Source organism: Molothrus ater, chromosome 9 (genome assembly GCF_012460135.2).
Source record: "Molothrus ater isolate BHLD 08-10-18 breed brown headed cowbird chromosome 9, BPBGC_Mater_1.1, whole genome shotgun sequence".
Classification (NCBI taxonomy): Eukaryota; Metazoa; Chordata; class Aves; order Passeriformes; family Icteridae; genus Molothrus; species Molothrus ater.
In genome coordinates, this window is record NC_050486.2 from 29434275 (window position 1) to 29461634 (window position 27360).

Here is a 27360-nt window from a genome sequence, read left to right on the forward strand (position 1 = left end):
TCAGGGCTGGCTGTTCATGGGAAGCTGCCCCAGCTCTCCAGGATCCTCTGCTGTGCATTAATGCTCCCTCTCTGGCTGCCTTGCAAGGCAGCTGCAGATCTGCTTTTGCTCTTTATTTAACTGTGCTGATAAGAGCTTGGGGAATGCATTTATCCAAATTTGTGGAAGGAGCTGGAATGGAGAAATATTTGTTGGTAAAACACCCTACTTGGCAGCGGTGCATTGCAAACATGAATGGAGCTGTTTGAATAAGGGAGTTTACAAACCTCTATTTGAAAATCATTTACTCCCTGGCTGTGATACTGCCTTCAGAAGGGGTCTGGTTTTTTTTGCCTTTTTTTTTTTTTTTTAACAGATGGTTAAATATTTGCTATTGCAGTTCAATTTTATCACAGCTCTTTCTGTGTTTATCTTTGCTCTCTGGAGCAGTTAAGTGGGAGATAACGGGAATCCCGTTCAGTTCCTTGGGTTGCTGCAGTCCCTGAAGAGCTGCACTTCCAGAGGAGGACTGGGGGGGCCACCGTAAATGAAATTTAAGATGTATTTGCTGTTCTGACAGAGTTTCAGGCTGAAGTACAGCCCAGGGGGTTCTAGGAGATGTAGGGACTCTGCACAGTCCTGGCATTTGTCCATAAAGTGCAGCAGGTATTTAGGAAATTCCTCTGCTGGGCTCTTACTTTTACTTCTAATGTGGCCAAATTCCTCATGAAAAAAAGGGCTTTGGAATAGAAATTCCTCGTGAAAAAGTGAGGTTGGGAATAGTTTGTGTTCCTGAGTTGAATCCTCCTTCCAATAGTACGTTCCCTTTACAGCTGAGAGCGGCTATACTTGGATTTTTCAAGAATACTTGAAATAATGGGAACAGCTTTGGTGCCTTGCCAGAAGAAATTGTGTAACTGAACCATCAGTAGCTTTTTTCTTTTTTCTTTTTTCTTTTTTCTTTTTTCTTTTTTCTTTTTTCTTTTTTCTTTTTCTTTTTTCTTTTTTTCTTTTTTTTTTTTGTGTTGAATTTATTCATAAAAACATTGTTTTCCAGCATTCTGTTTAGATGCAGTGGGAACCCTATATTTAAGTATTTATGTAAAATATGAGTTGAAATCTTGCCTTGCAACCAAGCAAACAAGGCCTAGTTGGGAATTTCAAAGGAAACCCTGAATTTTGAGTGAACTTATGTAATTTCATTTGCATATTAATGTCAGCTTGAATTTGTATGAACGGAGAGAAAAGCAAGAAACGAGTACTAAAACAATACGAAGCCCTGAGCAGCTGCTCAAGTGCCATTTTTATCCACATCTCCCTCGTTTTTCCCCAAACTCCAAACACACAAAAGAAGTTGATTTACACTGTAAATTCAGGCTGAGCAAAATCCAATTGGAGCTCACTCGAGCTCCGTTTTGATGTCAGATTCAAAGCTCCTGCAGATTCATTTTATCTCCTCCGCTCGCCCGGCTCCCGCTCGTAAATCCTGTTGAAGGAGAATAGGAATGAGCGCGGCCCGATGGGAATTTCATGTGTGAAGTTCAAAGCAGTTTGCACATCAGAGGCAGCGTCAATCAGGGCAGGATCTGGGGAGGCAGGCAGGGAGCGCGGAGCTCCGTGGGGACCGGATCAAAGTGGGAGTGGCGGCTCTGTTTGCTCCCTCGGGATGCAGCTTCCATCCCTTCTTCATTAGAGGGAATCCAGGAGCAGGACAGGGAGAAAGGGGGATGGGCTGCAGGAGGCTGCCTTGGAAGTGAATCTCAGCCAATGGCTTTTATTGGCTTTAAATCTGGTAAAAAACCGCTCAAAATTACAGCTTGGTCATTTTGGTGTGGGGGTTTTGGATGAGGGTTTTGGAGGGTTTTGCTGAGTGTTGTCATCTGGAATATTTTGGGTGAAATCTCAAGAGGCTTTTATTGGCCTTGTAGTGCTTCTGGGAAAAGTGGGAGACACTGGTGAAAATCAAGGGAGACACCGGTGAAAATCAAGGGAGGCACCGGTGAAAATCAAGGGAGACACCGGTGAAAATCAAGGGAGGCACCGGTGAAAATCAAGGGGGACATCAGTGAAAATCAAGGGAGACACCGGTGAAAATCAAGGGAAACACTGGTGAAAATCAAGGGAAACACTGGTGAAAATCAAGGGAGACACTGGTGAATTTCAAGGGGGACATTGGTAAATATTGTGGGAAACAGTGGTGAATATCAAGGGAAACACTGGTGAAAATGAAGGGAAACACTGGTGAAAATGAAGGGAGATAGTGGTAAGAATTTAGGGAGACACAGGTGAAAATTAAAGGAAACTCAGGTTAAAATTAATGGAGACACAGGTAAGAATTTAGGGAGACACTGTGGAAAATTAAGGGAGATATTGCTAAAAATTAAAGGAGATAGTGTTAAGGATTTAGGGAGATACTGGTAAAAATGAAGGGAGATAGTGATAAGAGTTTAGGAAGATACTGGTAAAAATGAAGGGAGATAGTGATAAGAATTTAGGGAGACACAGGTAAGAATTTAGGGAGGTACTGGTAAAAATAAGGGAGATGCTGGTGAAGACTTAGGGTAAAAATTAAGGGAGCTACATGTAAGAATGTAGGAAGACCCTGGTAAAAATTAAGGGAGACACTGACAAAAATTTAGGGAGACACAGGTAAGAATTTAGGAAAACTGGTAAAAATTAGGGGAGACACAGGTAAAAATTAAAGGAGACAGTTAAGAGAGGTAAAAATTAAGGAGATACTGATAAAAAGGGGAGACACAGGTAAGAATTTAGGGAAACACTGGTAAAAAATAAGGGAGGCACTGGTAAAAGTTTTAGGAGACTTTGGTAAAAATTGTCTGCTCTGTGCAGAGAAAAGATGCTGGTCAATGCTTGTCTTCAAATACTGAAATACAAATATTTGTAGTGTTTTAACTTCTCCCAAAGTGAACGATGGGAAGATCTGTACAGTTTGAAACTTGAGTGGAAAGTGTGAGAGGTATGGACATGGTAGGAAAGGTAAAACCAGTATTTACAGCTAGGAATACAAACATCAGTTGGAAAGGCCACTTAGCAGTGCTGGGGCTTTCGTTTTAATTGTGGCTTCAACGGGGAAGATGCTCAAATATATTAATAATGCATTCTGAATGAAACTTAGAAGCACGTGGAAAATTCTCCAGTGGCATTAAAATGGTGACAAATATTGCAATGTAGATTTGCCACAGTGCTGCCAGTTCCTGGGATGTTCAGCTGTGGTGGGAGCTGCTCTCTCCTCCAGGTCCTTGTGCCAAAACCGCTCCATTGCAAGGGACAAAAAGTCAATTTTAAACAAACAGCAGCTGAAAGGAGATGTGAGGCAGGTATCCCACCCAGCTCAGTCTGGAGCAGCCCTTGCTCAAGGCTGGCAGGTCTGGTCTTTAATTTATGGGATTGAAAACAATTTTTCATCTTTTATTTATATTTTTTTTCCCCTCATTAACTGGATTTCCTTTTTGCTGTAAGAAGGAGGGATGGGATTGGGCTGCAGGAATTGTTTTTGCTTTCCTTCTTCAGCTCTGCTGCAGATTATTTAGGCATCCACAAATTCATCTTCCTGGTGGGTGACTGACAGTGGCTTCCTGAGAAGAGCTGAGGCCTTGGATGATTTTTGGAGCATGTTGAAGCATTTTAATGCAATAAATGAATAATGTTGGTTGCTAACAAGGCATCCTGTTGCCATCACTAATAGATTTGGATGGGAGCTCTGGGACAGTCCGTTTACATCCTGAAAAGTCATTATTTTTCACTGTGGGGTTGTTCCTCAGCCTTGCTCGGAAATATTTCTTTAGGATGGAGATGTTTAATGTGCAGTTTTTTGAGTCTGCCCCAAGATAAACACGATTTTTGTGGAACCCATCCGTTATCAATCAATCTTAGGCTGGAGATTCCTCAGCCAACAAAAAATCAGCAGCAGTTTTGCTCTCTTGGAAAGAGCTGCGAGTTTTTTGAAGTGGTTCCATTTTGAGGGTGATAAGAAAAGCCACAGCCTCCATCCAAGAGCTGCATTCCTGGGAAATGTCTTTTCCTCGACAGAGAGAGGTTGGGAAGTTCTCTGGGAGGAGGCTGCCAATAACATCAGCAAAGAGCTCCAGCAGAGGGGCTGAGACCGTGCAGAGCTCCAGGTCTGGCTGCTCTGGGTCTGCCAGAGCACCCCAGGCTGATCTCCAGCCTGGGGCAGAGCACCAGGACACACAGGAGGCCTTGGTGTCCGTCTGTCCGTCCGTCCCTCTTCCTGGCTGCGGAGAGTGAGGACAAGGCAGGAGATCAAAGGGACTGGGGACAGGGATGTGCAGGGCGGCTTTGAGGCAGAGGAGGGCAGGGTTAGGTGGGAAACTGGGAAAGAATTCCTGGCTGGGAGGGTGGGCAGGCCCTGGCACAGGTGCCCAGAGCAGCTGGGGCTGCCCCTGGGTCCCTGGCAGTGCCCAAGGCCAGGCTGGACGGGGCTGGGAGCACCTGGGACAGCCTTGGGGTGCAACGGGATGAGTTTTAAGGCTCTTTCCAACCCTTCCTCAATTCCATAATCATCTTTTCATGCATCCTTTTCTTGTTTTTCCAGATTTGATTGGAATTTCAACAATAATCTCTTACTGTTAGTAGTTATTTATACTGAAACATGAAAAAGCTGAGTTTCCATCGTAAATGTAGGTTTAATGAATAATGTTTGATTGCTGATCCTCTTGTTGTTGTCCTTCCATATTTAATGGGAATTTCAGCTCTGTGTCACTATAAATATTTACACTGAAACATTAAAAAGCTGGGTTTCCATCGTAAATGTAGGTTTGATTGTTGGTCCTGTTGTCTTTCCAGATTTGATGGGAATTTCAACTCTGTGTTACTATCAATAATTATTTACATTGAAACATTAAAAAGTTGTGTTTTCAATGTAAATGTAGGTTTAATGAATAATGTTTGATTGCTGATCCTGCTGTTGTCCTTCCAGATTCGATGGGAATTTCAGCACCAATCTCTTACAATTAATATTTATACTGAAACATTAAAAAGCTGCGTTTCTGTTGTAAATGTAGGCTCAATAAATCATGTTTGATTGCTGATCCTGCTGTTGTCCTTCCAGATTCGATGGGAATTTCAGCACCAATCTCTTACAATTAATATTTATACTGAAACATTAAAAAGCTGCGTTTCTGTTGTAAATGTAGGCTCAATAAATCATGTTTGATTGCTGATCCTGCTGTTGTCCTTCCAGATTCGATGGGAATTTCAACACCAACGTTTCCAGAACCATCAGCTGCGATCGCCTCTCGACCACTGTCAACAGCAGAGCCTTCAATCCTGGACGCGACTTAAATTCTGGTGAGCAGCTCAGTTCCACTTTGGGGTTTATTTCCTTCTGTTGTAGGGCTTTTTTCCCCTTAGACTCCAGCATTTCCTTGGCACAGAGAATTTGCATTGATTGCCATAGCAACAAGCTTTTATTTCTCCTTGCAAGTGTCACACTGCTCTTAATTTGAGATTTCATGATTGAAAGCTGATACCTGAAGTAATGCCCTTAGTCTAAGTACTTTATAAAAATGTCATGAAGATTTTATTCCAGCCTACCGTGGATAATTTTGTTGTGGTTTCTGCACTTTTTATTTCTTCCTTTTTCTTTTTTTTTCCCCAAGGTTTTCTCCTTCCTAGGCCTGTCTGCTTTGGCATCAGCAGGGTCAGCTGCTGCAGGGGCCACACAGGGAAGTTTCTCTGATCTTCTTAGCTGAGTTCAGCCCATTTGAGGCTGCCTTTGCAGTGATATGCAAAAACGACCAAATATGAGGGCATCTTAAAATATTTCCTGTCTTTGTCTTGTCAGGGCATTTTCTCAACACGTTTAAGGACTTAGAAATATGCTTAGAACCAAAATACACACGACTTATCCCTGAAAAATTCAGCTTTTGGGCCTCTGCTGCAGCAAGGTTTTTTCTTCTTTTTTTTGCATCCTAATCAGTGTGGATTAATACAGGGATTTCAGCTGGGTTTAGTCAGACTTTGCCCCAGTTCCATCTGACTTTTCAACTTTTTATGGTGCTCAGTGTTGTAAATTAGGGAACATTAATAGACTTTGTGGATTTCATTTTGGGGAGGTGTTGTTTGTTCATTCTTTTGGGGGAATAATGCAGACTTGGGATTTATTTTATTTTAATTTCATTTTCAGGGGTCTTTTGGAATAAAATGCTGATTTATTTCATTAACTTGACTGATGAAGTGGCAACCCTGCCATTCCACCCTCACCATCTTGCAACAAACAGGGGGAAAGAACCCCAAATTTTTATAAACTCCTTTACTGTTTCTCTTCTTATAGCTCTGCTCTCTGGATTTCTAATAGAATATAAAAATGAGCAGTCCCCAGAGGTTGTTTTGCATCCCATTCATGGTATCCCACATCTTGGATGCAGGTGCTGGCCAGGCTGATTTCCTGACAAGCCATGATTTGTGTGGTGTTTTCCATCCTAAAGCCAGGCACTCTTTGTTCACTCGCTGTGATTTGCTGGGCTTTGTTTTACTCATCTCTTTATTAAAAAAACTAAACTTAAACGACTCATTAAAATAATGTTTAAATCACATGCAGTTGTTAATTAATCAAAATGATTTTTGAAGGCAAGTTTAGAGTCACTGTTGTAAGAGCAAAGCATACAATGAATCACTTCATGGTTTTTAATTTAATTAAATAAAAATCTTTTGCTACTGCAGAAGTTGGAGGTTAAAAAAGTATTCGAGAAATATTCCTTATTTTTGAGTGATGAAAAGCAAATAAATTGCAGTTTCTTGTAAACATAATTTAAATTTCTGGTTTGAATTCTCAGAGAAATAAAGTGAGTGAGTGTTCAAGGTTCCTGCTGTCCTGGCCCTGCAGTGAGGCTCAAGTGCCTCCTCTTCCCTTGCCTCTGGCTTGAAAGATTCCTGATGAAAGGAGAACCTTCAGAACGTGGCATTGGCAGGAAAGGGCAGCAGCAGAGGAGGGGGAATTGAGGGAGAGCAAGAGCAGGGATTTATTGACAGCAGACTCTCCTCTGGCACTCCTTGTACGGAATCAGCCTTGGGGGGAGGTTTTGATCAGGAGGAAATGTCTGTGAGAGAGAAATGGGACGGGAAGAGAGGATTGAGGCAGGAAAATGGGATGGGAATGGTTAATTTGAGGAACAAAAGTTGGTACTGGGTGCCCACCTAGTGAAGAGAGAGGTTTTATGTAGGTGAGGCCAAGGAATATCCCTGGTCCGTGTTGTGTTTAAAAAAAATTCCCCATATCCCATAATTTTCTCTCTTCTCTTGTAGGTATCCTCATGCAGAGCTGAGGAGGAATATTTGTTGCACTTTGGGTTTAGGCTCTACCTCTGCCTCATTTATTTTTATGCTTTAAAAACTGTGGGTACATCTGGGTGTTCTCATCGTTGTCTTCCTGAATGAGTTTTTCATTTCATTCTCCACATAAAAGACACAATTCCCATGAGTATCCTCCCTTTTCCCACAGGAGTCCTGCAGTTTAAATAATCCTGCCTATAAAAAGCTCCTGGCTAAACATAAATTTCAGCTCTGCTCCGCTCGACCTCGAGCTCAGCTCTGGAAATGTTAATCTTGGCCCAGAGTAAAAAGTGGGATTGGAGTGCTGAAGTTGGAGGTGTTGGAAGGGAACGGAATTTGCACCACAAAGCCACAGGAACAGAGCCTGGGAGAGCCCTCAGGGACAGCAACCCCAAATTCCACCCTGGGCAGGGTGTTAAGAGGGGTGATGGAGCTCATGAAACTTCCAAATCTGTTTTTTCCATTATTATTGGAATTTTTTTTTTTTGTTAAAACAAACATTAATCTTAGGGGAGGGAGAAAGAAATAGATGTGTCTCCTTAGCTTTAAAAAATATCACTTTTACCACTGTTTTCTCTTGCTATTAGGTGGCTTTTTAAATGCTGTTTCATGTCTTGAAAAGATTTTGTTTTATCTCGGTTGGAGTTTTGCATCTGGATTACTTTTAGCCATTACTACAAAAGAGATAAGGAGAAAGTCTTTATTCTCCAGATGGAGACACAGGCTTTGGGCAGTTAGATGAAGAGATCTGTCCTCACCACCCTGAATAGTCCTTTATTTATTAAATCTTCCCCAGAGCCAGTGCAATATGTTATCAGATTCCTTTGGAGGTTTTTTTTTTGCCTTTTGAATAAACAGGGAACCAGTAAATCTTTCTCCTTCTCATCCTTCAAAGTGCTGAAATGTCTGTTCCAAGTCATGCAGCTTTGGCAGAGTGCTCCTCCCCAGAAATATGCAGAGGTGGCACAAAATTGCCCAGTAAATTTTGTCTGTTTTATTCGAGGTGTTGATCATTTCAAATCGTGGAGTCATAAAATATCTGGAGTTGGAAGGGATCATCGAGTCCAGAATGTGGAATGTTCCTTAAATTGCTGTATTTCACACTGATTTTTGACTGAGTTAAAATGGCTGGGGGTTATTTGAGCAGAAGAGTTAATAACCCTCCTTCCAAATCCTTTTAATGGAGGAATCTGGTCCCATTCCCTGAAATAAAAGGGTTTTTAATTTCTTTTTCCTTCAGAGTCCTGAGGATTGAGCAGGGCTCTGTCCTGGCTCGTGCCACCAGCAGAATGTTAATTGTGGCTGAGCTGCAGAGCTTTTATTGCTGGTGACAACACAGGAGCTGGAACTGGGTTTGACTTGGAAAATCCCGGATCAGGTCTGCCTGGGGAGCCAGAGGATGTCTTCACTTGTGCAACAAACACATTTCTTTGTGCTGTTCCTTCACCAGGAGGGTTCTTAATGGAAGGACTTGTCAGAGGAGAGCTGGAAATGAAACTTCCCTGGTTTTTGTGGGATGAGATGCGAGGTGGGCAGCTCAGCAAATGCAGTGCTAAAGAGGAGGGCTGTAAGAAACCCTTTTAGAACGAGCAATTATGTTCAGTAGTTCCTTTTTTTCCCCCTGACTGTTTGTGCAGTTCTTTGAAGATTAATTAGTTAATGATTTGGCTGTGCTTTGAAGATGTAAAGTGGTATCTAGAAGTGCTAAGTGTTATCATATCGCATTCCCTTTGAAGTTTTATAAACTCTATCACACAGGGCTTTCTTCCTAAAAGTCCTTTTTGCCTTGTGAGATATTTATAATTAGAGAGAACCATCATTTCAAACGCTGTCATCTTAATACTTCCCAACTTTTCCAGTCTGCAGCAGGATTTGGGGTCAGATCTTGCTGCAGGGGAAGTGGAGGGGACAGAGTTTTGGAGTGACCTGGCAATGCCACCTTATGGGCAGCCTGGCCACTTTTATTCCCAATCTGTGTCCAAAATTAAGGAATCAGCTTTTTATTTGGATGGAATAGCCTGTCCAGGGGCTGGTTTTCCTGGGAGGAGGAGGTGGGGATAAACTACAGGCACCAAGGACGTGGAAAGTTTGGGGTGAGATTTGGGTTAAAAAAAAAAATCATCTACTGTGTGTCCTGGCAAGGAGCAAGAATTGAGGAAATATCTGCAGGGCATTCTTGCAGCTTGAGTAGATGGGAAATAAGAATGTGTTTAAAGAGAAAAAGTCTGGATTTTTCAGCCATGGCTTATCTGCAGGGAGATTGTCTGCTGTGGTCATAGGAAAATGAAAAAAAAGGGGGGAAAAAAGCAGAGTTTGGATAAAATTGGTGGTCCCTGGGGAGGGTGTTATTGAACTAACACTTGCTGGAGGAAACATGAGCACAACTGTGTGAAAAGGAAGAACAGCAGAGCTTGAGTTTCAAAACCAATTGTTTTATGGGGAAAATGAATACTTTTAAATCCACATACTCTCGTGGGGAAATAAATACAGCTCATGGCCTTGCAGGAATGAGAAGTTTATCTTTAATATAGCAAGGATTAAAAAAAGCCAAAGCCTTTAAATTATAAACTAACTCCTTTATTGTAATGTTGTTGGTAAAATGAGACTGCACAAGTTGTTTCATCCAGGCTTTAACTGAGTGTTCACATGTCAACTTTGAAATTACATTTTTCAAGTTCTGTAACTCAAAACAAAAACTTCAGCACTAGAAATTCAACCTCTTTATACAAAACAACTTCACCCCCAGAACGATGAAATCCTGGGCATAAAAAGAAGGATTTAAATGTTTTATAGTCTCATGGCCCTTCTGCCTGCAGGAGGAAGCAGCAGCTCAGAGAAAAAATAGATTTTGGAGGGGAATGAGGAATCTCTGGTAGCCCTTGGTCCACCAAGGCAGGGAATTGTTCTCATGAGAAGCTGCATTTTTGCACAGAGCTCAGCAGTCCCAGCCCAGCATCCCAGCGGGATTTGTAGGCACTGTGGGAAGTGTCAAATACTGTGGCAAAGAGGAGTGGGGAAAGCCCAGGACAGTGGTTTTTGCAGGGCAATTACACTGGGCTGGATGTGGAGAGAACATCCAGCCACAGCCAGTCTGGGAAACTTGAGTAAGTGCTAAAGTGTGGAGGATGTGCAGCTCAGGCTGCCCTCACTGTGGGTATTTGGGTGTAGAGTGTCTGGCTAAGGCTTGAATGTGCCCTGCAGTCCTTTCCAACCCAAATATTGGCATATTTGATAATGAAGGAGATGAAACTGGCCCGTTTTCAGTGCCAGTCCTGAGGGAATGCTGGAGGGAAATGCTGAGCAAAAGGTGAAGCACTGGAAATCAGAGCCCCCCTCTGCCAGTTCTTTGAGTTCTGCAATCAAAGAACGTGAAAGGAGAAATGGCAAAGAAATGTTTTCTTTTTTTCATGCATTTTAAGCTGGTGTGATTCACTTTATTTGCTCGGTAAAAACCTAAGATTTGAAAAATCCAGATTTTGTTTTCAGTCTGCTGCAAGCAGAGAAGGTGTTCAGCCCTGAGTGGGAAATAATCCTGTTCCTGCTGTGGTGCCTCCCATGCTAATCATGTCCCATTCCCTCTCTCCTGGTTAGCATTTCCCTTTTGTTTTAAAGGACTTAGAGCTGCCTGGGATCAGTGATGTGGCAAAATTGATGATTCCATGGATGAACATCAATCCAGGCTGGAGGGAGAGCAGAGGAGGTCTGTGGGACATTCCCACTACTGCACCATGAGGCAGAAATCCCAATGCCCATAGGATCTGTTCTTCCTAATGTCCATGGGATCTGTTCCCTTCTCAGTGCCCATGGGATCTGTTCCCTTCCCAAGGCCCATGGGATCTTTCCTTTCCTTCAACGAAAGGAAAGATTCCATGGGCACTGGGAACAGATGAAGCTGTGAGCACCAAACCTGTTGAATATTTTGGAGTTATTCCACCAAAAAGAACAGGATTTTTTGACATGAAGGCTTTTTCCTTTGTGGAAAGGATGTTGACAAGGTGTTTATTATTACATGGAGATGTAGGGTGTATATATATATATATATTATATATAATTGCCTTAATCTCTTCCTTCCTCACTCTGGCCTTGCCTTCCAGGACCTGGGGGTGCTTCAGAGATTCAGGAACTGTCATCACATATTAAACAAAATCTGTCCAATCCAGTGTTGAGTTTCTTGAGCTGTTTGCAGATCAGTGCAGTTTCAGCAGTGTGTTTTCCCCATCCTAAGCAGAGCAGTTTGTGTTTCCTGTGGGGCCCTGGTTGTTCTCCAGACTCCACCAGGGAGGTTCCGAGTCTGGGCTGCCTTTGTAACTCTGCTTCTCTCTCCCTTTCCACCCTGCAGTCCTTGCTGACAACCTGAAGTCTAACCCAGGAATCAAGTGGCAATATTTCAGCTCAGAAGAAGGGATTTTCACCGTGTTCCCAGCCCACAAGTTCCGGTGCAAGGGCAGCTACGAGCACCGCAGCAGGTAGGGTTTGCCTCCCTCCAGTTTCCTGGGAAAAGCACTCACACTGGGTTCCTCAGGCCCTGATTTCATTCACTGTTGTCCCTTGCCAAGCTGCCAACATTCGTGAGTAACTTCTGATGGAGCCCCTTGGGTTTTCTTAGGGCAGTTTTTTAAAGCACCACTTTTCACTTCTGAGGAACTAAACTAAAATTCCAAACAGGTTCCTCACCTCTCCCAAATTAAATCAGCTGTAAACAGCACTAGCACTGACTTGGAAGTTGTAGGTCAGCCTGCAGGCAAAATCTGACTAATATTTGACTCATATCTGACCCCTGTTAATACAGCAGTGAGCAGACATTCTGCTGATTTGGCAGGTGCATCACTTTGGGAGGGAGGGGAAGGATGAGAGACTGGGAAGGGCACATAGGTAGGAGCATTTTTCCCCAGGTTCAGGTGGCACATCGTGATAGTAGGGAAGCAGCAGTGAAAATTTCTTTCCACTGAAATAAAACAGTAAAAATAAAGCATCAGGTGGCAGAGTGGTGGCAGAGTTTCCTGCACAGGGATTTCTGTTCTCTAAGCCAAGAATTTGAGCTCCAGTATTTTTCTCTGCTTTTTCTGTCAGTACCATGGGATTGATGCAGGCTCGAGGGTGGGAAGGTGCAGTGGCTTTAATGTCTCTGGTCATACATTAATTAATTGTACAAGTTAATCAGTCTGTGCAGGAGAAGCAGCAGCACATCCAGGAACCTTTTGGGGACACCAAGGAAGGTTTGGTTTTCTGTCAGGGTTGAGCAATCAAAAGTTTACTGATGTTATCTTCAGTGTGCCATCAAAGCACAAAGTTCTGAGCTTGACTGAGTTTTCTGGGGCCTTGGAAAGGTGAGGGCTGAGGAGGTGAGAGCTGGGGGTGCCCCAGTCCTGCTCAGAACTTGGACACTAAAACCATCAGTGGTTTTATCCAAATCACTTGTCTGGGTCATAGTTCCTCCATGGCTAAATAAGGGGTCTCTTTTTGCTAATATTTACTTCAGAGGGTAGTTTGAGTGAATTAATTAGTTAATGCTCCAGTGCTTTGAAGATCAAAGGCCCTGTTTCAGTTGCAGGTATTAATCCAGGGTAGAGCTGCAGGCTGTTTTACAGTTAAGAACTGATTTGTGCCAGTTGTTTACTGCAGTGCCTTGTGTCAAATCTTTCCTTTCCTTTTAATAAGATTTCTGTGTCTGCCTTTGATATAACGAAATTTAGATCCCAAAATTCTCCCTTGACTGTAACTAGTTTTGTGTCTGGACTAAAGAGGAAAGAGAAACTTGCCATTTTATTTTAATCCTTCCTTCATGCTGAGGATCTTCCTAATTTATTCCAGGTTGAAACCTTGGTGTGAGAGCTTGTGAACTCTTTCACACCTCTCTCAATATTGAGCTGGATCTGAAAACAAGATTTTTGGTGTTAGCACAGACACGTGGCAGCACTGAGAGTCCCCACTGGTGTTAGCTCACTTTGGGATGTAAAACTGGGCAGATGCAAGGGCTTGTGCAGCATGACCCGGGTGAGAGTCATCCCAGGGCACCCTGCCTTGGCCAGAAGCCTTCTTACAGCAGCCCAAACACCCTGGGCTGATCATCTCCCTGCAGCTGCACAGGTTTTGACTTGCCATGGCCCCAGCACATCCCCACTGCTGCTCCCAGTTCAGGTGTGGGTGAAGTTCCCAGCAGCCAGGATTTACCTGGAGCATTTCTTGCTTCATTCAAACCTTGCTGTGAACTGCTGCAGTGATCCCAAACGCTGCTGCTGTGTAAGCAGCAGGGTTAATTCCTGAAAGCTCTTGCTGTGACAGAGGGAGAAGAACCTGCTTAGGTTAAAAAATTCAGAAACTGAGGGGCATTTCTCCATGCTCAGATTCTCAGCTGGCCTTTCCTGGTACAAGTTCTGATAAGGGGAAAAAAAAATCTGTTCTAATTCATTGTTTCTTCCTGTTTGTTTGCTTGGGTGTTCTAATTCCTGCCTGTTTCCACTTGTGAGCACTGCAGTGGGGATGACAGGGTGCTGCTGCTGATGGTGCTTTGGGTTTTGTCCCTCCTGATGATGGTGCTTTGGGTTTTGTCCCTCCTCAGGCCCATCTACGTCTCCACCGTTCGCCCTCAGTCCAAGCACATTGTGGTCATTGTGGACCACGGGGCCTCTGTCACAGAGACACAGCTCCAGATTGCCAAGGATGCTGCCCAGGTGATCCTCAGCTCCATAGATGAGCACGACAAGGTGAGATTTCTCCAGACAAACCCAGCTTCCCCTGGGTTTTCAGCTCCCACCCAAAGTGGGGATTTCAGTCATGGACCCCAGCAGATCTGGGAGCTGCCTCTGAGGAGTGACAGAGCTTGAGTTCACTCTTTGTGCTGCAGGGGAAACATTTGGGGATCTGCAGGCTGGGAAAAAAAGTGAAATCCCACTGATCTAAGGCAAAATCTTGTACCTGAGCAATCTTTAAAGGCTCCTCCGTCTCAGCAGATATTTCAGTGGTGATCAACCATGCTCCAAACATGACTCTTTCTCACATCCTAAACTACTTTGAGCAACTCATTTCACCTCTGAGCCTCTCTTTTTGTCTTGTGAAAGTGGAAATTATTTATTCTCCTGCAGTACTGGTGTGTGCTGAAGCATAATTAGTGTTTGGGAGATTCACAGATAGTTATGGTACCAGCACAGGGCCAAGAAATCTGGGTTTGATTTCTTGCTCTGTCCCTGGTACTCATTTGACAGTGAGAAAGTCACTTTACCTGTAATTTTTTTCAGTACAAGCAACTGTGGACTCATAAAGTGCTTTTGTAAAAAGTCTGCAGTTTTTTAATAACTCTTTAGCTGGTGAGACCTTGCTCAGTCTCTCTGCTTGGGTTTTCTTTTGTGAGCAGGAGGAGTTTCAGTTAAATCAAACTGAAGAAAACTGATGATAATCTTTACCTTAAGTCTTCTCATGAATAGTATGGGAAAACCACTTGCAACATGGTGCTTTTAAAGAGATTTAATATGGTAAAGTAATCTTACAGTTCAGCAGGATTAATAGCACTTAAATTCAAGTGTCAGAAGGGTTTGTGTTAGTACAGAGGATACATTTAAGGCACCTATTCCTTGGTCAGTAGCTCAGTGGTTATAGAACCTGTTACACAGGTATCTAATTACTGCTTAATTCTGGGGCTGTCTTGCCTCAGTCATGCTTCCTAATGAAGTTTGTCACTCAATTAATGAGTCTGGTGTGTTAGATGTCATTAAGGCATAGAGGTAACACTTGCATTAACTTATTTACAGGAAAAGCTGATGTCAGAGTCGCCTTGCTTTGACTGAAACATTAAAGCAGCAAAGCTTTGCTGGGAGCAGTCCTTGGAGGGGTTGTTTATTTTTTTTTTATTTCTCTGTGCACTCAGCTTCTCTCTGGGCTCTCCAGGCTTTCCTGCAAATGCTCTCTGCTGATTCCCTGTCAGCTCTCCCTGGCCCACTCAGGCTCTGCCCGGAGCAGTGCATTGACCATTGTGAGGGAGCAGAGTGAAGCTGACTCTGCTGAGAAACAAAGACCCAAATCTCTTTTCCTTGAACTCCACATAATCCTTTTGAAATCTGACAGATTTATGCCTCCAGCATTTCTTTTCCAACAATGCAGTTTTAAACCCATGGAATCTCCTCCGTTGGCTTCTCCAGTGTTGTGTGTCTGGGTGTGCAAAGATGATGTAAAGGTGTGTGTTGTGTTCTCCATGCAGGACAACAGGACTCCTGGACAACTAATCAATGTCATTAAGCAGAAGCCCCTTCATTGTTTACTTAAGCTCTATTTATACATTCTCACACTACTGCACACACAATCACACATTTCTTGATTGGTGCCTCTACCTTGTCTACATGCTCTGCATGCACTTTTCAGGATATGTGATTGCTTACAGTCCAGTGCTTCAGGGCCCTCCTTTATCTAATGTCTTGACATTTTGTTTCTCAGCCTCTTCTTTCTTAATGTACCACAATTTATGTCTTAGTAACCTTGAGAACCCCAGAGGCTTCTGATAAGAACAACTAAAAAAACCAGTTTGGCTGGAGCACACTGTGGCCTGAGCTGTTCAAGCACATTGCTCCACCTCCAGGGGAGGTGATCCTATGGAGCCCCTTCCTCATGGAACCTCTTCCTCATGGAACCCCTTCCCCATGGAACCCCTTCCCCATGGAACCTCTTCCCCATGGAGCCCCTTCCTCAGGGAACCTCTTCCTCATGTAACCCCTTCCCCATGGAATCTTCTCTCTTTCCCATGGAACCCCTTCCCCATGGAACCCCTTTCCCTTGGAATCTTCTCTCCTCCCCATGGAACCCCTTCCCCATGGAATCTCTCTCCTCCCCATGGAACCCCTTCCCCATGGAACCCCTTCCCTGTGGAATCTTCTCTCCTCCCCATGGAACCCCTTCCCCGTGGAATCTTCTCTCCTCCCCATGGAACCCCTTCCCCATGGAACCCCTTCTCCGTGGAATCTTCTCTCCTCCCCATGGAACCCCTTCCCCGTGGAATCTTCTCTCCTCCCCGTGGAACCCCTTCCCCATGGAACCCCTTCCCCATGGAATCTTCTCTCCTCCCCATGGAACCCCTTCCCCATGGAATCTCTCTCTTCCCTGTGGAACCCCTTCCCCATGGAGTCTGTTCCCGGCAGATCTCGGTGCTGACGGTGGCGGACGCGGTGCGCACGTGCTCCCTGGACCAGTGCTACAAGACCTTCCTGTCCCCTGCCACCAGCGAGACCAAGAGGAAGATGTCCACCTTTGTCAGCAGCATCAAGGCGTCCGACAGCTCCACGCAGCACGCCCTGGGCTTCCAGAAGGCTTTCCAGCTCCTGCGGAACACCAACAACGGCACCCGGCTCCAAGGAAGTAAGCCAGCCTCTCCTGCAAGCCGGGCTATTCCAGGGCCTTGCCACGTTTGCTGATTTCACATCCTCACTTCGGCAGAGCCCAGGGGAGTGGAGTGTGTTCAATAGGAACAGAAACGTGCTCCATCCCCATTTTTGTTCTAAGGAGCGTTTCCTTGGGCTGCAGTCCATGTGAGGGGCTGTGGGATGTGTCCTTTCTCCATGAGGGGCTGTGGGATGTGTCCATTCTCCACGTGAGGGGCTGTGGGATGTGTCCATCTGCACGTGAGGGGCTGTGGGATGTGTCCAATCTCCTCATGAAGGGCTGTGGGATGTGTCCAGTCTCCATGAGGGGGCTGTGGGATGTGTCCAATCTCCATGAGGAGCTGTGGGATGTGTCCATTCTCCATGTGAGGGGCTGTGGATGTGTCCATCTCCATGAGGGGGGTTGGATGTGTCCATTCTCCATGAGGGGCTGTGGGATGTGTCCATTCTCCATGAGGAGCTGTGGGATGTGTCCATTCTCCATGAGGGGCTGTGGGATGTGTCCAATCTCCATGAGGAGCTGTGGGATGTGTCCATTCTCCATGAGGGGCTGTGGGATGTGTCCAATCTCCACGTGAGGGGCTGTGGGATGTGTCCATCTCCATGAGGGGCTGTGGGATGTGTCCATCTCCATGAGGGGCTGTGGGATGTGTCCAATCTCCATGAGGAGCTGTGGGATGTGTCCATTCTCCATGAGGGGCTGTGGGATGTGTCCTTCTCCATGAGGAGCTGTGGGATGTGTCCATCTCCATGTGAGGGGCTGTGGGATGTGTCCAATCTCCATGAGGGGCTGTGGGATGTGTCCAATCTCCATGAGGGGCTGTGGGATGTGTCCTTCTCCATGAGGAGCTGTGGGATGTGTCCATCTCCATGTGAGGGGCTGTGGGATGTGTCCATCTCCATGAGGGGCTGTGGGATGTGTCCATCTCCATGAGGAGCTGTGGGATGTGTCCATCTGCACTTGAGGGGCTGTGGGATGTGTCCAATCTCCATGAGGGGCTGTGGGATGTGTCCATCTCCATGAGGGGCTGTGGGATGTGTCCATCTGCCATGAGGGGCTGTGGGATGTGTCTATCTCCATGAGGGGCTGTGGGATGTGTCCAATCTCCAGTGAGGGGCTGTGGGATGTGTCCAATCTCCATGAGGGGCTGTGGGATGTGTCCATCTCCATGAGGGGCTGTGGGATGTGTCCATTCCCTGTGATGGTGTTCACAGGGGTCCCAGGATGAGGGAAGAGACGAGGATCTGACTCCATGTTTCAGAAGGCTTGATTTATTATTTTATGATATATATTATATTAAAACTACACTAAAAGAATAGAAGAAAGGATTTCATCAGGACGCTTGAAAGCAACAGGAATGGAATGATGATAAAATCTTGTGACTCACCAGACAGTCTGAGCCAGCTGGACTGTGATTGGCCATTAATCAGAAACAACCACATGAGCCAATCCCAGATGCACCTGTTGCATTCCACAGCAGCAGATAACCATTGTTTGCATTTTGTTCCTGAGGCCTCTCAGCTTCTCAGGAGAAAAAATCCTAAGGAAAGGCTTTTTCATAAAATGTGTCTGTGACAATTCTCCACGTGAGGGGCTCTTGGATGTGTCCATTCTCACTCTCTCTTGCTGCCTTGCCTTTCTTTTGAACTGAAAGAGGAGAATGCAGGATTGATCTCTGTGATAGCTGAGTTATTTCCTCAGTCTGTATGGGGGGGTCAGGGGGCCTTTCCAGGAAAATTGCAGCTTCTGCAGGTTCATTTAATGAGTGCTGGCACATTTGCATATGGATGATGTGCCTTACTGGAATCCTGGGCAAGTGGATCCCCTTGCTTCCCAGGGAAATGACATTGGAGGATACAGATTATGGGTGATATTTTGTGGAACACAAAGCTGTCCTGGCTAAATTTTCCTTCATCTCAGAATAACCCCGCTGAACTCTGTGTACTCATTATGAGCTTTATCCTTCCCCTTCCCAAGACTGGGGTTTTTCTGGGTGTTTTTTGTAGTGATGACGGTGGTGAAAAACATGAAAAGATGGATGTGAAATTGAGTGGCAGATTGGCTTGCCAGGAAGCTCTGGAAGGCAAATCCTGTGCTCTGGGCGCTCCTTGGATTTGAGTAACCCTGGCAGTGCCAGGGCAGGGTGGAGGGAACAGCCCATCTCCATCAGGATGCTTGGATTATGTAACTCAGTTCCCACCCCCTGGCCCCGTGCCTGCTGCAGTGAGAGCAGAGCTTTCAGTGTCCCAAAGGGCACCAGCTCAGAGCCTGTGCAGAGCCAGAGAGAGAGGAAAAGTCCAGGAATTGAAGTGCTTTGGAAAGAATGAGGAAATACCCCCCATTCCACGTGACTTTCCCTGGGTTTATGGAACGGTGCTTTTGCTACCAAAGGTTCAGCCAATTCCTGAGCTTCAGGCCATTGGCACAGGGAGATTTCGTGTGACTGGACAAAGGATAAGGCTGGCAAGGGCAGGATTTTGCCGTCCTCTGGCAGAATGATGACAGGGGAGCAACCCCAGCAAATGCAAAATGAACAATGCGGGGCTGCTGCAGCTGGCTGGGATAAGATGAATTTACCATCAGGATTTATTCCAAGAACATTAGCTGAGGAGTCTTGGAGCATCCTCCTGCTTATTCTCCATTCCTGGAAGTGTCCAAGGCCAGCTTGGACAGGGCTTGGAGCACCCTGGGATGGTAGGAGGTGTCCCTGCCCATGGCAGGGGTGGGGTGAGATGAGCTTTAAAGTCCCTCCCAACCCAAACCATTCCAGGATTCCATGTTTTTATGTTTGGCACTGTTTGATATTAGGGTTAGAAGTTTTGGCATATTCATATGTCACTAGGTTTCATATCAAACAACTATTTTGGGGCACAAGCACAGAAAGTTAAAATGCAAATGCTTTGGATTTAGGTTTTCTCTACATGTGGAAGATTGTGAAGATCTAACGTGTTTATGATGAATTTCAGAATTCCTGGGGTGAGACACAATAGGTTTGAGAAGAGGATGTTTATAAAACATGTCTCATTTTCTTGTAAATAATCTTTTCATCTTTTTTAAAAAGAAAAACAAACCCCACAAAAAAAAATAAAAATCCTTCATTTCACTGTTAATTTTCTAACATCCTGTTCCCAGAGAACAATGTGTGGGTGTGTCAGGGAAGCTGTTGAGATACAGCCTCAATCCCAAATTCATACTGGCAAAGCCAGAAGGGAACTGCTGGTGTGAGGTGGGAGATCTGTGCTGTTAAACACATCTGGATTTTCTGCTTCAGGTCCTCCTGCAGTCCTGCTCAGCAGATCCTCATCCCAAAGAGTGACAGAATGCTCCAAAAGCTGCTTGCTCTGGTCCCTCATGCAGATCTAGGACTGGCTCTTGTTACTCCATTTAGGCTGCAGCACCATGCCTGGCTGCAGATAAAATATCTCTGCTGTAGCCTAGGAAACACAGCAACAATTTTCCTTAAACTCCACCCAAAGCTGCTTTTATACCTGGCTTTGCTTTTATTCCTACTTTTAGCCCTTACAGAAAACTAAGGTAGAAATTCCCCCAAATTAACAGCACCTCCTGTTTGTGTCAAAATCTGGTTCTGGCTGAAATTCTGGTCAAGCAATGAGGACAAAATGTGCAAGTGAAAGCAAATCCACCAAAAATCCAGGTGAAACAAGAAGGTTGGGATGTGACCACGTCAGCCCAGTGCTCTGGATTTCCTGTGGATGATTTTGATCTGTGTGTTCATTATAAACACAAACCACTCTCAGTGCTGAGATAAATGTGATGGAACAGGTTGGAGAGTCAGCACAGGGCTGTGGATTGTGTTCAAAGGCTCTGGGGCAGGACTCTGGCCAGGAACATCCTCAGCCTGAAAAACGTGTTCCAGGGAAAGTGTGAGGAGCCAGGTCCCATTCCAGAGAATTCCCAGAATTCCCAAGCTTTCTTCTCTGCCCTGCTCCATGGAGGGTGTCCTGTGCAGCTCCATGCCTTGGGATTGCAGGGTGGAAGGAGAACAGAGGGGCAGGAGATGAAAAGTGCAGGTTTTGACCTTGTGGAGCCTTTTCCATGGAATTGGAGCAGCTGCTCCAGGTGCTGGATCTGTGTGCTCCTGCCTGGAGGCAGCCAAGCTCCTCACCTGGAGAGGAAAAGGATCCAGGGAGTCCTTAGTGCCTGAGGAGAGCTGGAGAGGGACTGGGAGCAAGGCCTGGAGGGACAGCACACAGGGAATGGCTCCCAGTGCCAGAGGGCAGGGATGGATGGGACATTGGGAATTGTTCCTGGCAGGGTGGGCAGGCCCTGGCACAGGTGCCCAGAGCAGCTGTGGCTGCCCCTGGATCCCTGCAGTGCCCAAGGCCAGGCTGGACAGGGCTTGGAGCACCTGGGACAGTGGGAGGTGGGACTGGTTGGGGTTTAAGGTCCTTTCCATCCCAAACCATTCCATGACTCCAAAGCCAGAGGGTGCTTGTGGGGTTTGCTCAGGAGAGCAAGCCCAGTGCTCCTGGGTGGCCAACAGGCACCAAACCAAACAGAAGTTTGGTGAGTGCCAAGAGTGAAACTTGAACCCCAAAGGCTGGAATCCATGTGGCTGCAGTGTGTTCATCCCCTGGAGGGGCTGTGGATCCCTGGGAGAAGCTGCTGTGAGCAGATTTCAGGGCTCTCAGCACAAGAGTTAAATCCTGATGCACTTTGTGCTGTGTCTGTAATTGTGTTTCAGATACTGACATGGTGATCATTTATCTCTCGGCTGGGATCACATCAAAAGAGTCCTCAGAAGAGGATAAAAAAGCCACTCTGCGTGTCATCAACGAAGAGAACAGCTTCCTCAATAACTCAGTGATGATCCTCACTTATGCCCTCATGAATGGTGAGAGATGCTTGTGTTTTCCAGGCCATAAAATTCCCCTCCTGGCACAGCACAGCTCGTTTATTAAACTCATCCCAGGGTAATTCCAGGCCTTACTGGGAACAGTTTGTTCATGGATTTATGGCACATTTAATCCAGAAGCTGCATCCAGATGTTGTTACTTTGGTGTTTATAGCTGTGCCACTCTATCCTTGTGTATCCCAGTGCAGCTGCAGGGATACAAAATATTGTGGCCTGGATTGTCCAGACTGAGTTAAATTTGTTAATTATTGCAACTGCAAACCTTCCTGGGGGCTTCCAGGGGCAGCAAGCTGGGACTAAATGTGACTTCATCAGCCAGGGAGGGTGAATGGGAGATCAAACCAAGTCTGAAATGATAACCCAGCTTTGGTAACCTGGGAACCAACCTGAGAGTGAAATGAAACATGAAGATCACCCACTCCTTTTCCAAAAAAGCATTTTCAGCACGAAGGCAGTTTGTTGTATTACTGAAAATAGCCAAGGAAGTGAATGCTTAACCCAATGTACGATTTGGTTGTAAATTTAAATGTTCATTTGAGACTGGGGCGTGCAAAAGGCTTTGATTTGTGTGCAGGAGTTGAGCCTGGGACTGGAGTGAAGTGTGAAACTGGAGTGATTCAGCTGCAGAACAAAGGCTGTTATCTCCAGGGCTGAGGATTGCTCCTGGTCCTGCCTGTGGGCGAGCCACCGTGGAGAACAAAGAGCTGTCCTGTGGATTTATGGGGCACACTGCTCTTTGCTCCCAGGGCTTTGTTTAAAGGGGGGATGTGAACAGCATGGCAAATCTTTTGCACTGTGCAACAGCAGGAGAGAAGCAATCTCTTTAAATTTGGTGTTAGTAATTAATTTTCCTCAAACCAATCTTTAAGCACTTAAATAAGAATGTGGAATTTTCAGTGCTGCAACACAGAGTATGGATCATTCCTTTGGGGCAGGGGCCTGGATGGGAATGAAGCCTGTTTGAGCAGTGCTTTGTGTCCCTGCAGAGGGGGTGACAGGGCTGAAGGAGCTGGCCTTCCTGCGGGACCTGGCTGAGCAGAACTCGGCCAAGTACGGCGTGCCCGACCGCAGCGCCCTGCCCGTCACCAAGGGCAGCATGATGGTCCTCAACCAGCTCAGCAACCTGGAGACCACCGTGGGCAGGTTCTACACCAACCTGCCCAACAGGATGATCGATGAGGCCGTGTTCAGCCTGCCCTTCTCGGACGAGATGGGGGACGGTGAGTGCTGGCCTTGGCTTCTGGTGAAGCCATCAGAGATCAGGTTCTCTTTGCTTTCCTGTCCCCAGATACGTGTAATCCTGTGTCCCAGTTGAGATGGAGACAATACAAATACACTCTGTTTTCAGAAGGCTTCAAACTGTTTTTATTCTGGCATGCAGGCTTTTATACATTCTTACAAAGCTCAGAAGTTTACACTTTACTCATTGGTCATGAGACGAACAAAGTGCTCATTGGAATAGCTGCAGGTTTCTCTTGTTTATCCTTCTCTCTTTCTTGGTTTCTGTGTCAACGACCTTGGTAGGAAATTCTTTCAGGGGTGAACATGGATCCTCTTATCAAACTTCTCTCTGGCTCTCAGAAGTCCCTGTAAAACCTCTTCCACAATCCTACAAGATTTTGGTTCTAGGTGTGTTTCCAAGCCTTGTTGTCTGCAGAATTTTCATCTGCAGAAGGTTTAGTTGTGAAAAAAGTGCTAACAAGGCATGGAGTTGGCAGATTTAGTTTGGATTCTTGTGGTGACATTTGTTCCTCTGTATGAGTACACAGGAACAAATAATCCATAATTTAATCTGTGGAGAGAAATTCTTCGTACTGGAGGGAATAGATTGGAATGGCATCCATGTCAGTCCTGTGTAAGAGCAAGATAAAAGCAGCCTTGCGAATGGCACAAGGAGAGATTGTTAATTATTGTTAATTATTGTCCCAAGCTGGCCACCCTCAGCCCTTCTTTGGCTTCAGCACAGCTGGACTGTCCTGAGACCCAAACTGAATTTAAGGCTGTTCCTGAGGAAATCTGAGTCTGAGCTTTTCCTCCCTCCCTCAGTGATTCAGCTCTGTTCTTGCTCTCTCCCAAAGCCATATCCAAGGGAAAATAGGAGCAACAAAGGATTGGGAATGATGCAATAGATGGGTTTGTCTTACAGGGATTTCAGAGTGTACTTAAAGGCTTGTACATGCAAATGAGTTTTATATTGGGGTGAGGGACGAGCTGCTGAGTTTCCAAGCTCAGAAGAAAGGAGTAAGAAAGTGTTGCAGAGTTCTCACCTTAGGGATGAGATCAATCCCAAACTGTTGGGTAATTATGGATATGATTCCAACCAGAGTGGCAATACTGGAATTTAGTTAAACAGAGATTTAATATTCTGATTATGCAGTAGATGAGAAACAACTCATCCCAACTGTTGCTTTACAAGGACAAAGTCGTTTCCTCCTTCTTCTTCCATCCTATTTTAATGGCATTAAATTATGTTTAAGGAAGAGAATACTCTGTTGGCTGTTCACACAAATTTATTTTATATCTATAAGGAATCCACTTGGAGACTGACAATCCCTCAAACACCAATTGTGGTGTGTGTTCTAATAAATTGGTGAATATACTTCAGGTCACTATCAGGAACACAGGTTAATTAGAGAGAATTGCTGACAACAGCCAGACACAACAGAAAAACTTGCTGAGCTTCCCTGGCCATATTCCAGCAAGGAATAGATACAAAATTTAACTGTGTAACATCTCAAAAGGCTCTGTTTCCTCTCAAAATAATGAACCAGAGGATATTTCTGATATTTAACTGTGTCACATCTCAAAATGCTCTGTTTCCTCTCAAAATAATGAACCAGAGGATATTTCTGATGGTTTTGTGGTGTTTCTCTCCCTCCAAGGCCTGATAATGACTGTCAGTAAACCCTGTTACTTCGGGAACCTCCTGCTGGGAATTGTTGGAGTAGATGTCAACCTTGCCTATATCTTGGAAGATGTCACCTATTACCAGGACTCCTTGGGATCCTACACCTTCCTCATTGATAATAAAGGTAATTTTGACTTGGACCATCTCCTCCAGTCCCACTGAGCTCGCGAGCCACCAATTCTGACTTCTCACATTTCTGAGGAATGAATGATAATATTTATTCAAAGTTTAATTGCGTGTTGTTGGTTAGTTCTGCCTGAATGTTGCTGGAGATTTAGGTGGATTCATGACTTGAAACTTCTGTCCTGGAGTTCTGACTTGGAAACTCTTGCTGTGGGGATTTCCTACACCTGTGGCATCCAAGGTTTTCTGGGAAAGAGGGAAAACTGGTGTTGATTTGTGTGTCCAGCTCTTTCCCTCTGATCCAGCTTATTTTATTGCTGAATTTTTCAAGCTGGTTTTCATTTGCAGCCCCTTTGATGACGAGATTGTTTGGTCACTGCCATCCTTGCCAAAATTCTATGTAATTACTGTCTATTTGTTTTTCCCCCTAAAATACCTCTCCTGGGCTCAGTTTTGTAATGCATTCCACGTTTGGGGCTGTGTGTTTGTTTTCTAGGGTACACTCTGATGCACCCCTCCCTGACCAGGCCCTACCTGCTGTCTGAGCCCCCCCTGCACACAGACATCATCCACTACGAGAACATTCCCAAATTCGAGCTGGTGCGCCAGAACATCCTCAGGTAAGGAATGGATGCAGCACTGGGAGTATTTCAGTATTTCTAGAGGAGTTTAAGAGTATATAAGGTAAAATTCCTTTTCCTACAATATCTGGATTCTTGGATGGATTTTTTTCCCCATTAGCAATTCTGGTTTGATTTTCCCTCTTAACTTTTTCAGTTGTCGTTTGTTATGTGGTGTTTCCCAGCTGATCTGGGGAATATTCCTTCTAATCTCTCTCTTCCCTGTCAGGAAGATTTCCTACTATTTGGTCTGGGTTTTTTCTTTATCCTTTGCCTATTCTGAGAATTTTTAAGCTCAGAATGTGAGGGTGCATAAGTGCATTTGCAGCACACACACAGGCTTTCCTTCACCAAGCACAAATAACAGTTAATTCCTTCAATTCTTATGATAATTATATAAACACACAATAGAAGGATTTTGCTGAAGTCCTAACAGTTTTGCTCAGTGTTTAATAAACTGCTGGATGTTTTATCTGCCATGGCAGCATTCCCTTGGGCAGCCAGATCATCACAGTTCCTGTGAACTCCTCGCTGTCCTGGCACGTCAACAAGCTGAGGGAAATTGGGAAAGAAGCCTACAATGTCAGCTATGCCTGGAAAATGGTGAGGACAACAAGTGTGGGATGGCAGAGAGGGAATTCATGGCTCTGCTGCTGTCCTTCCTTCAGTCTGGGAATGTCTGGTCACTAATCTCAGCCTTGGGGTTAAAATGGGATCTGAGGTTAAACATAATCCAGGTGAATTCACCGATGCCAGCAAGAATTGGTTGCTTTGTGCCAACAAACTCAAGAAGGTACTTGTGGATCATTTCACAGTGTTAAGTTAAATCCAACCTAAAGGATTAAGCTGAGCAGTTTTAAGAGATTAAATCTGTCATTGTTTAACAGAAATTGACACAGGAAGGTGTCTGGAGCTGATTTTCTAAGATTGTAACAATGCATTTAATACCAAACTCCCTTTGCAGAGCAGCTGGGACACTCCCAGGTTTGCTGCTCTGGTGTAATTTAGAGTCCTTAAAATACCCAAACCAGTAAAACATCTGGACATGCAACACACAATTAAGAGTGGAAATAATAAAATCTTGCATTTGAGAGTTAATTTGTCTGTACTCTCCATAAAGGTAACACCAGTGTGTGTCCAGCAACTGGAAACCTGCAGCCTTTCCTCTGTTAGTGACAAAACATGACCATGAAACAGTGTTAGAATTAGAAATTATGGCTAATCGAGCAACAAAATGAAAGTCTGGTTTGGTTTTCAGGAAAAAAAATGCAGTATTTTTATTTTCTGTGTTAACTGTGGCAAAGTTTATTTTGTAGAACTCAGTGGTTCTGAGACAGAAATTCTGTTCGTCCCCCACACTTTGGTTCTGTTTGGTGACTGGCTGGTGTTTTGCAGGTGCAGGACACATCCTTCATCCTGTGTGTGGTGGTGATCCAGCCAGAAATCCCCGTGAAGCAGCTGAAGAACCTCAACACTGTCCCCAGCAGCAAACTGCTCTACCACAGGCTGGACCTGCTGGGCCAGCCCAACGCCTGCCTGCACTTCAAGCAGCTGGCCACCCTGGGTAGGGCTCTGCCAGCCTGGCCTGGCCACCTCAGGGACACCCAGCTTAGGGAAAACCTCCAGGAGCCAGTCCCAGCTGTGCCCAGTCCCCAGCTTGTCCCCAGCCCAGAGCACCGAGTGCCACCTCCAGAGCTCTCTGGGCAGTTCAAATGCCTGACCACCCTTTCCATGGGGAAATTCCTGCTGGTATCCAGCCTGGGCCACCCTGGCACAGTGACACCTCCTGTGTGTTTTTGTAGAGTGTGGCAGCTCAAAGTAAAGCTCTTCTCACCATACATGGGAAATACTCTTGCCTTGAGAAGGTTTTGTTTCCAAGGCTGATTTTCTGATCAGCTTTTACCTTCTCACAGCTCTCCTTGGTCACAGTGGCCTGCTCAGTGCTGAGCTCTTCCAGGATCACAGCAGAGCCTGAGCTGAGTCCCACAGGGGTCATGGAGCCCAGCTCTGGAGGGAAGGGCCCACCCAGGGATTGAATCCATAACTTTGCTACCATCAGCACCAGGTTTTAACCAACAAATTCACTTCTTGCAGGATGAATGAGTGGGGCTGCTGGTCAGAGTAGAGGAAAAATGCCCTGGGAGTCCAGCAGGGTCCCTGGCAGTGCAGTGGGAGCAGTG

The 27360-nt window shown here is 45.3% G+C and overlaps 1 protein-coding gene across 1 annotated transcript in view; it reads left to right on the top strand.

Annotated features, from left to right (window-relative positions):
- Nucleotides 1-27360, top strand: part of CACHD1 (cache domain containing 1) — a 92228-nt gene that overhangs the window by 44868 nt on the left and 20000 nt on the right. Inside the window, 10 exon segments of the mRNA XM_036387673.2 lie at nucleotides 5201-5307; nucleotides 11630-11756; nucleotides 13850-13994; nucleotides 16413-16629; nucleotides 21359-21508; nucleotides 22516-22749; nucleotides 24412-24561; nucleotides 25057-25180; nucleotides 25666-25783; nucleotides 26576-26744. Of these exon segments, the coding sequence (XP_036243566.1) occupies nucleotides 5201-5307; nucleotides 11630-11756; nucleotides 13850-13994; nucleotides 16413-16629; nucleotides 21359-21508; nucleotides 22516-22749; nucleotides 24412-24561; nucleotides 25057-25180; nucleotides 25666-25783; nucleotides 26576-26744 (1541 nt within the window).